Genomic DNA, 10,686 nt, shown 5'->3' on the forward strand with positions numbered 1-10,686 from the left:
CATATGGTCGATAGAGGCCACGTTCAGGTACGCTCGGAGTGCATTCCTAAAGCTAGTTTTTCATTGCGCGGCCGCATTTGCTAACAGTTCGTTCAACGTCTCCATAACTCAAAAGGTGTCATAGCGCTAGCAGACACGGACGAGGAAGACACAACGGGACGAAGCGCTAACTTTCAACTGAATGTTTATGATCAGAAGCAACAGTATAAGTAGATTCGTACACAGAAGGCCCAATCACCGCGCATGAAAACCTGCCGCGTCCAGAAAGACGAATTCATTCGCGGTCAGCGCCACCGTAGCGCAGGCCGACACAGCTACCGGCCCTCGCTATCTGGGCGGCTTCAACAATCTCTCGCTTATTTCTATCGGCGTTCCTGTACACAACAGTGCACTCTTTTAACAAAGCTTTGCATCCACAATCACTACAATGTTCAGACAGGGGACCATCCCGATGTCGGCCCAACTTCTGCTTGTGCTCTCTTAGCCTATCGTTCAGGCATCTCCCCGACCTCCATGACCTCGAATTGCTTTAGCAGAGAGCTTTATCAAAAGAGCATTTTGTGAACGTATACCTTGGTCTTTGAAAAAATGAGACTCATGAGTGGCAGTGACTTGCTATGCATTTAAGCACCCAGGAAGAACTCATTGGCTCATCTGTAATTAAGCATCAGTATTTTTTATTAGCTAAATGGAAAGAGCTCAATCTAAAATGAGGTTTAAATGAAATTCTTGATATCGAGAGGTAAGTACTGTTATACTTGTATGTGCATGGTTAAGATGATAGAATAACTGATTTACAGCAGTGAAGAAAAATTCACAAGCACCATAATATGGCTGCTTACCCGGCGAGGAACAGTGTGCAGGCATTTAAAAGAACTTCATCCTTCGTCAACACACGACTTTTGGGAAGGTTCGCTGTGAAATTATCATAAAAGAAATTGCCAAGATATAGTTCATGCCATGGCACTCTTAAAAAACATTTGTTGAGCCAAAGACCCGCATTATCCTAGGCATAACTGCGATTCCAGGGAGCTTGTTTCAGAAACAGGGTCAATGGTAGCCAATTACCTTCGTAAAAGCTTAGTTCTTCGAGTGGAATGAGAGAGAATTATTCACTGTTGTTGATTGAAGTTAGGAATATTAATGAAGAGTGTTGAACAGAGGCTCGTTTAAATGAACAGTTGTAGTATGTTTGATGTCCGTGAAGTGTGGCGAATGTTGGCTCTCTTACTGTCAGGAAGGAGACTTGCGTCCGCAACATTTTGTTATCATGACATTCCTAATTTAATTGAATCAGCATCAGTCGAATTTCGTGTCCAATGCAGAACGAAAGCCTCTTCTAGTGATCTCCAATGTACGCTGCCTTGCTCAACCTGATTACATTTTATGTCTGCACATTTTGATTATATGTGGTACTGTCTCACCGGGTCCTTTGCCCTTCGCTGACGTGCTGTTCTCAGTCTCAGAGCTCTCTTCTTGATACTCTGCATCAAGCAGGCTTTGTAGCACGTCAGGCTTCCGAAACTGATGAGAAAACGAAACAGCTTATATTGTTTTGCACAAAAAGTCCTGAAGTCGGCAGAAAACTTAAAATCCATAAAGTGGTTAAACGTTTGAGAACGCATGCTTTATTTAATTGGATCAAGTTTTCAAATCAAAGAACATTGCGGGTGTCAGTGTGCTTAGGCAAGACACGGACAATGACACAGACCGTTATATGGAGTGAAGTTATTTAGCTTTGTTTTTAAAAGTATCTATACGCAACAGCGCTAGAAATTTTGCATGTTGCTACGAAGTAATTACCTTTTCGCTAATGCTGCATGCTATTTATTAAAATGCCTAGTGACTGTGCGAGTAAAGCTTCGCAAGATAGTACTGTTCAGCAATAAAAGAAATCCGGCTGTAAGTCTTCACAAGAAACGTTCACTAAACTGAATGCACAAACTGTACATTTATACAGCCAGCTTGTGAACCAAACATGATAGAGAGACAGGGCGTGCAAACACGGACTCAGGAGAGAAGTCAAGACACCGCAAACGCCGACTACAACTGAAAAGGCGCACAACGATGGAAAAGAAAGAAGGCACGAAAACTTATCTGCGCATGCCCAAGCAATAGGCGAACCTATCAATCCGGCACGCGTGGTAGTCTACGTGAGAGATAACTATTCAGACACTTGATTTCTTCTTTATGCAGGTTAATCGATGGTTGGCTCACGCATGCGCTACCGATATCATCGATATGCCAGGCCTCAACCATCAAACGCGTTTCTTCATTCCTGAGCCGGTACAAACTCGCGCATTCATCGAATTTTGGCATGCACTTACATTCTCGACAATGTAAAGATAGATTAGGTGGTGAGCCTCCGGTTAGCGATCTCTTATGTTCCATTAATATCTGGTTAACACAGCGACCCGTTTGCCCTACGTAGTAGCGGCCGCAGCTAAACGGACTCTTATACAACACACGCGTACGGCAATCAGTGAATTTGTTGGTGTGTTTCACAAAACAAATGTCAGTCCACTTCTTGTCTGTCACCCGCTCATTCTTTCTCTGTACTGCGGCACATATCTTACCTAAATTACTGGCAGCCGTAAAAACAACATTAACGCCGTATCTACCCCCCCCCCCCTTTCCTTAGCTTATGCGATACGCAATTAATGTAAGGAATACCGACGATACGCTTTTTCCTATTGCTTTCTGCAACCATGCTCGGACTTAGCAAAACGGACTTCCTTAAGCGTTCAGCGACAGTGGCCACTGCCACGCGAGCGTAACCTACACGTAAAAGACGGGTAATCTGTGTGCGTTAAAGCTGGCACTCATCTTGTGTTCACATGACTTAGTAAGGGAAGACTCAAGGCATGACATGGCTATACCTAAGTAAACGCTTTCACATTTCCGTCTACACCACAATACCTTTTCTCTATACAGCACACTAACGCCCAGCATTGAGAAATCACTGCGCATTTTTTGTCGGGATCACACCGGTGAAACAATTGACTGACCGATAAAAGATCACATTGCTAAGCAGGACTCACTTCTGGATTTTTTCTTCGTAGATCGATCACTCTCGCCGTCTCTTTAGTCATGGCTATTGCCGCGTAGGCGCCGAGAAGCGTGTTAATCCAGTACAGGGGCCGTGCGAATGCACCCAGCGCAGTCTGTGCTTTCTGCGAAATATGAAACAACAAAGAAAATTCACGAATGAGTGTCTTATGTATGGTAACCACGTAATTACCAACTTCGAGAATACAACAGCTGCCACTTCAAATTGAAGCTTTATATTAAATTGAGCAGGTTATCGAATTTTTGGCATTTTGAATGCTACAGCAGCTTTCTTTACTTTCGAACACATATTTAGATTGCGCTCGCGCAAACACATTAATGGTGACCGACAAACTGACCGACAGCCCGACCGTATGAATGTATAAATGAATGGACGTTACTTTAAAATGAAGTAGGTGGTGAAGCGTCTGTACCAGTATCCTCCACTTTTGTAGGTGCTGTTTTGCTGCTGCTCTCGTGTTGAATATACGTATGACATCAGCCACTAGATATGTGCTACTTACTGAGTCACCTGCCCGAATAGACGAATTGTTCCTACAACAACGACTACAACATAGCAGAACACGTAAGCGCGCAAAAACAAGGATGGAGGGAGGTGATGACAACACAAGCGCTTACTCTGTCCTTGTTTGTGCGCGCTTAAGTGTTCTGCTATGCAGAACCAACTCGCCCAAGAATCGGTGATCTAACAACTACAACAACTACAAGAACAACCACAACTACAACAACTACAACAATTCCTATAACGACTACAACTACAGCAACTGCAACAACAAGTACAACTACCGCTACAACAACTACGAAACCTCGCCATACATCTAAGAAAGCTTCTCTTATCACTTATCACCCGTATATGCGTTCGATCAGCCAATCTTTTTTTTTTTTCGCTCAAGACAGTAAATGTGTATTGAGAGCAACAGCTTAACAGAAACGACGAGGTTAATAACTAAGCTATATGATACATGCGTGAACAATAATTAACTACGGAAATATGCAGCGTGTACATCCCAGCAGAAATACGATGGTACCAGGCTAAAGTGTGTGGCTGGAACTGGGGTCTGTTGTGGCTCTCTCCTCTGTGTCGGGCTGTCACCGTACAGCCCGACACAGAGTTATCGCACGAATGCTACGCATTCTGCACTTACGGCAAAGAAAGTGGAAGGGCCCCTTCATGATGCTCCGAAGTATAACCTTTGTGGTAGCGGCGAGGGCATTCTCGGGTCCTTTCTGGAAGCTGCAGTCGACGCCGAATGCTGCGCGACCCACGTAGTCCATGGTTAGCTTTTGGTAAAGCTCGAAAACATTCGCTTCACGGCCGGTGTCAGCATGCTCTCCGACGATGTCCAGGTAAATAGCCGCGCCTTTATTAAGATCTGCCAACATCTAATGAGATGTAAGAAATTTTCGATTATTAGACGAAGCGTGAAAGGTTGCCCGATAAGTATAATCAGAGTCCTTCAATACTTTACTTTTGTATCGAAGGACTCGGGTACAACTACATGCTGCTTACCACAGCTTATGGGAGAACAGATATTAATCGTTAACTTCAAGTGTTCTTCCGGCTTCGGTAAAGTATCCCTTAAACCAAAATAGATAACACCGGGTAAATATTATTGTTTTCTATATCGGGTATATGGAACATAATGGTTAGTGTCCGTGCAACTCACCTCCGCATAAATGCTGCAAACATGATTCTTTCGTCTCGCGAAACTAGGATTCAAGTACTTATTTTTCTGACATGTGTTTCCAACACTAAGGAACAACCAAAGTACATTATATCACTGCAAGGCGAGGCAAGAACGGTGAATGACTACGTATGCTCACTTTTTTTTCTTCTCGACGAATCGCTCCACGCCAGCGGGTCAAACCTGAAGTGATTCGCCACGTCGAAAATTTCTTCCATCCCCGCCGCAAGAAAATCGTCGCCATCAGACGACAATGAGCCCGACGACGACAGACCGTGCGGAAATGCGTCACTGTTCTGTGTGCTCACGTGACCGAGCGTTTCACACGCTAGGTGGTGATAGTTGCACCCGGCGGCTTGTCGTTTTTGGAGCTCTGTCAAACCGAAACTGAGGCTGTGTCGGTAATGACGAGCTTGTAATTAATTATCTGTCGCGCGCTGCAGCAAACGATGTGCCGTGTTATGACTAACAGGCCCCCAGCAACGTATTGCAGCAAAAAAACGCGGGGCGAAAATTTTTGTGTCAGGACTCCTTTAAATGAAGTCGTTTATTCTCCATCCTTTATCCTTCATTCTTCAGTATACACCAGAGCTAAGAAATGTCGCTATAACTAACAAATGATCAGGCTTGGTTGATTTGTTATAAGAGGGTATTGGTGTTTACCTATTATGTTTTGTTATGCATCAAACTGTTTCGAGTGCATTAGCTCGTTTGTTGTAACAGTATTCAACATTACACAGACATCCTGCGTGCTTATTGCAATGTACACATTTGCATAAGAAATAACCAGATAGATACCAACAATAAAACTGAAAGCTGGGCGAGTTGGTATGAATTCATGTTGAAACTTTTTTAGCGCGCACAAAAAGTGCGCGCTAAAAAAGTTTCAACATGAGATACCAACAACTCATTAGTCCATCATGAACATATATGCATGAGTGGAGGACTGTGGAAAAGTTTGGCAAAGCCACTGAGCTTTCGATCACCCACAACTTCGAACTCTCTCGTGAAGAGTACACCGAATTTTGTTACTTCTTCCACATAATTCGTACCACAAGCAAACGCCGCCTTGGTCTTCGAGATTGGGCTCAAGTAGAAACTCAAGTCGCATCCGGGTGGCCAGAACTTAATGTGGCCCCTCTTTGTAAGTCGCTTCGTGACGTTGGTACCGTTATAGATTCGCCTCGCTCTGTACGACTGCAAAAATAATGCGTGGCGTCGAATTGAAACTCCACAAACAGTGTATTTGGGGCGACACATCTCAATAGAAACCCCGCAGAATTAGTATATAACGATTTTCGCCACGGGTATCATATACACACAACAGCAAATATTCACAGAACGTTGTCGCTGCAACAAATGCGAATTCCTGTTCTATCAGTGTGTAATGCTTATGGTCTAGCTGGTGACTGTATCGGTTGCAATATCCAACTACATGCTGGAGCATTTATTTGGAGGTTATATTCCCAGACGAAGCGGGAATACAGATTTCTCAAACATTTCACGTCCCGCAAACTTTTGTTGTTGGGTGTACCTTACCTGCTTCAGCTTTGCGGGTGTAAAGCCGGAGGCTACGCATCGCCGCATATTTCTCCATTGGGCGCCTTCAGCGTAGACTATAGCGTTGCGCAAAAGCGGGTGTTTCTGCTCCATCACCAACTCATCCTGCGAAAAATATGTGGTTGCGAACACCAAGCCCTCGCTTGCTTCCTTGTGACAGGCTAAGCAGTATTGTAAGCATGAGTGCACGTATTCCTTGAGTAAACGCTACAGGCATACCATATTGAACAACGATACATTCCTCAATAGCTTTCATCGGTATAAAAGTGTAATTACAATATATTAAGCTCAACAGGGATGCAGTATGTACAGCCTCGAGCATTTTTAACTACATCGCGCGAGCGTCGACCGCACGCAGTTTCAGCGCCTTACAACGGCGATAATCTGCGAGATCGGCAGTACTACTCGTACTACTACTACCTGCGTGTACTACTGCCGGTCTCGCAGGTTATCGCCGTAGTAAGGCGCTGAAACTGCGTGCGGCCGACGCTCGAGCGATATAGTTAAAAATACTGGAGGCTGTACCAAAAGGGAGAGTTGGGCTAGTTGGTTTGCGTTCATATTGAAACAGTGCAAAATGCGTAGGATGCAGAAAGACTTCAGAACACGAGCGCTCGTGTTCTGAAGTATAAATAAATAAATAAATAAATAAATAAATAAATAAATAATAAATAAATAAATAAATAAATAAATAAATAAATAAATAAATAAATAAATAAATAATATTTCACGTTTCTTTTCTTTTTATAAGTGGTCTTGATTTTGCGAACGATGTCAGTACTAACACAGCAGCACTAATAAAACGAAGATTTTGTTCACTTGACGAACGTATACTTTCTCAATACTACTGAACTGAAAACAATACTCTCCGTACTGAACGTATGAAATACGCTGTGCCAGCGTTTGCCGCTAATCATTCGATTTTAAAGTTTTATCAACGTAAAACTTACCCCGCGATCCGTGAAGTTTTGGAAGTTGCGAACTAAGACATATTCCAAGAAGTCCAAGTCTATTGTCACGATAAAAGGCACATCTCCGTCGTAAAATCTGCAGTTGGTAAAAGATGCGTTGCAGGTCCTGAACATATAACTAAATAAGCAACATGCGCACTCAGAACCTAACGCCGTGTTCGTTTTGAACTCGCAGGAAAAACTTGTGACAGCCACGCTAAACGCTAAGAGTGAAACTTTTTCTCGCTTAGCTTCTGAGGGTAGCATCGCCGGCCCAAGTTGTGGCAATCTATGCAGAGCTCAAGCGGTTACCTGGAGACAGCTGCAAACTAACACTTACCCTAATCCACTGCTATATCACCGAATATACCCCGAGATCTATACCACCACCATCTGTAAGGTCTGCCAGACAGACACAGCTACGCTTAAGCATATGCTCTGGGAATGCGAGGCTAAAGCCAAATGTATTAATCCCGATGCTCTCTCGGCGAGGTGGGAAGCCGATCTGCGCAGCTCTAAGCTCGCCGACCAACTCTGGGCAGTCCAGCAGGCCCGTGAAGCGGCAGAGAGGCAAGGCCTTGACGTCCCGACATGGGAGACCTGAGCCCGGGCCGTTAATCTACCGGACAAACAATAAAATTCTTCCATCCATTAGCTTCTGAGGGTAAACTTAACTGAATACGTTGGAGTGGTGGAAAAAAGGTACGAAGACTGTATATTGTTCGATCTTAGCCAGCTTATGTGCAAGCCACAAAGAAGATTCTGGCCCCAGTGGCCTCCGAAATTTCGCACTCGCATGCACGTCTTCTTGGAAAATGAAAAGCTTTAAGGACCACTAGCTTCCACTCTACAGAATGGACGCGAAGTATTTGAATGCTCTTTTTTATGTGCTGTGTGAATGATCGCTACATATCGCGAGCTTTGTTGTGAGCACAGGCTTTTGTAAAGAACGTCGTTAATTATGACAAATGATGTACAGGGTACTCTGATGTCCCTTGATGGGCTAGGATGCGAAAGTCGATGCAATTTTCGACCAAGGTCGCCATGCTTCCATACAAAAACCGGTGTGTGAGTGTTTGCGTGGGCGCGCGGGTGGGGAGAGGGTGAAAGGAGAAGCCGCAGATACGCTTCTTACGCTTTTGTTCTTAGATTCACGTGCGTGTTAAATAAACTCCGGCAGTTAAATTTAATTCACAGCAATCCGGTACCCGTTTCTCAAAGCCGTTACAATGCCCCTTTGATATTTTAGAAGTCAGTTAGAAGTCAACAAAATCATTCAAGGTTAGTAAATAGAGGCTCCTTGTTGTGAACATATGCATTTACGTAATCTCTTATTTCTGTAAGCTAGCTATAGTTGTAAGACAATTTACAGCTTGAAAACTCCAACGTTGAGGTTACTAAAGTAACTAGAGATTGTAGATCTAATGAACAAATATATGCACATTAGTCTTACCAGCTTGGGTTCTTTCATTCGCATTGATATGTTTTAATGCATTTGTTCATAATCAGAGTCTACAAAACAAGCACGAAAGGAGACATAAGGTGTTTAATGATGAGCGGCATTTTTCCCCCTGCACATGTGGGTCTTACCCAAACGTGTCGCCGTACTTTTCCAACCACTTGCCAATCACCTTGTAATGGTGCTGTAAGAAAAACAAGCTTGAAATGGAATAAGCTTGAAGCGAACATAAAAAAAAAGAGAGAACAATGAAGAACTGAGGGATATAAGCAAGCGGCTTTTCTAATGGAGCCGCTTGTTCATATTTGTTATATGGGATGCCAACTATAGGCTTATCTCAAGTCTCGCTCAAAATGCAGCTTTATCATTGCACATCACGATGTCATTTGACTTTACCATTGATCAGTGCGAGAATTCCACGTCGTCTGACAAAGCATATGTGCTTTTCGCTGAGTTCGTGTTACACTAAGCTCGGACACAGCTGTGCCACAGAAACGCCTAACATCATAGAAAACCGAGAAAAGTAGTAACGTGTGTCTAAATACGCTGTGGAAAGTGACGTCATTGAGAAGGCATCCCATGATAATGATTTTTTTTTTTTTGCATCACTCGCTTTGACGCCGACGGTCAATTTTCGCGTCTGAGCCTTTCGCATTAATAATCCAACAGTACTAGAACGAGATCCAGTGTCAGCGAAGCGATGGTTATGTATGCTTACAATTTCTTTTTTCTGGACCCGCCTAGCGGTGTTACTGCTTGTTTTGGAAATGCCATTCTATATCACAGACGCGAAAACCGTCGCCATTAGTACCATTCTTCCACGCCGCGAAAACCGTCGGACACGAAGCTGCAAGCGCGCGAAATCACGTGAATAATAATAATAATAATAATAATAATAATAATAATAATAATAATAATAATAATAATAATAATAATAATAATAATAATAATAATAATAATAGTAATAATAATAATAATAATAATAATAATAATAATAATAATAAAAATAATAAGGAGAAGAAGAAGAAGAAGAAAATGAGACTATGATTATTTTTATTATTCGTCAGTCTTGCGTCAACCGGATGCAGCCTAATTGTAGGCTACATCAATGCTCTGTTTAGCTGCTGATTTCAGTTGATTGACTGATTCGTTGCGTGATTGGGTTGTCATTTTACGAAAAGGGTCGAAGTACAAAGCAGCACTGAAAACTGAAGAGTATCGACCTTGAATTGTATAGTTTCTTGTTCGTAATTGAAGGAAATACATATGTGGCGTTCCACAGTGAAATTCCAGATAAATATGCCGTGGGGGTAGTGATTTTTTTTTCCTCGGGTATAGTTATGTCCTTTAAGGTTCCCGTCAGTTTCCTTATCGCGCCGTAGTCGAAGCAGTAGTGCAGTTTGTAACTCATATAATACAACTTAAAGTCTCCACACTCGTAGCGTGCGCTGAAAACAGTCAGGCTCACTGCTCCAAGTGCAGACGCTCTTTTTGCAGAGCGAATGTGCTTGGGTCTCGTAAAGCTGTAGCTTAAGGACTCCTCACCGTTTCGTGATACTCGCGGATGTTTCCCCACAGCAGACTGGGTTCGGGACCGGGGATTCCCAGATTTTTGAAGTAAGAGAAGTGCCGCTGGCGCCATCTGAAAACGAAAGAAAGTTATAAAGTGTGAGGCATTTAAAACCAAAACAAAACAAAGCAAACTACTCGCTTTGAAGACTTTTCATATGTCAGCTTAAAAGATGTTCTTGAAAGTTATGAGCATCTTAGGTTTGCATTTATATTTCACGTCTCAGCGCACTGATGTATATGTCATACATACAGACCGGCTTAACGAAAGAAGGGGGATTGTCCGATGGGCTCGTTTCTTTGTTAGACACAAGCAACTGTCTCGTCAGACACAATCAAACAAACCAATGAGAGCACAGGGAACATAATTTGCTGTTCTTAACTGTTGTGCAGT

The 10,686-nt window shown here is 43.0% G+C and overlaps 2 protein-coding genes across 2 annotated transcripts; both read right to left on the bottom strand.

Annotated features, from left to right (window-relative positions):
• Positions 1–848: 848 nt before the first annotated feature.
• On the bottom strand, positions 849–3,563 carry LOC125756259 (cytochrome P450 3A14-like; the record flags this gene model as incomplete). Its single annotated transcript, XM_049411635.1, is given in 3 exon segments — positions 849–915; positions 1,425–1,524; positions 3,042–3,563. Coding segments are annotated over 3 exon segments (218 nt in total), but the record flags the coding sequence as incomplete, so codon positions are not given.
• Positions 3,564–4,143: 580 nt separating this feature from the next.
• Positions 4,144–10,367, bottom strand: LOC119377722 (cytochrome P450 3A24). The gene is made up of 5 exons (XM_037647070.2): positions 10,269–10,367; positions 8,855–8,907; positions 7,265–7,361; positions 6,294–6,419; positions 4,144–4,452 (listed from the first exon to the last, which is right to left on the bottom strand). Exons 4-5 carry the CDS (start codon positions 6,405–6,407, stop codon positions 4,159–4,161), a joined length of 408 nt encoding a protein of 135 aa, XP_037502998.2. The 5' UTR covers positions 6,408–6,419; positions 7,265–7,361; positions 8,855–8,907; positions 10,269–10,367; the 3' UTR covers positions 4,144–4,158.
• Positions 10,368–10,686: the final 319 nt, after the last annotated feature.

This window comes from Rhipicephalus sanguineus, unplaced genomic scaffold (genome assembly GCF_013339695.2).
Source record: "Rhipicephalus sanguineus isolate Rsan-2018 unplaced genomic scaffold, BIME_Rsan_1.4 Seq556, whole genome shotgun sequence".
In the NCBI taxonomy this organism is placed as follows: Eukaryota; Metazoa; Arthropoda; class Arachnida; order Ixodida; family Ixodidae; genus Rhipicephalus; species Rhipicephalus sanguineus.

What these genes read in the sequence shown, in the direction of transcription:
- LOC119377722 (XM_037647070.2), bottom strand. Translation starts at nt 6,407, where the DNA reads ATGGAGCAGAAACACCCGCTTTTGCGCAACGCTATAGTCTACGCTGAA. An exon ending in CACCCGCAAAGCTGAAGCAG is followed by an intron (nt 4,453 to 6,293) that starts GTAAGGTACACC and finishes ACATCTCATTAG; the next exon opens with ATGTTGGCAGATCTTAATAA.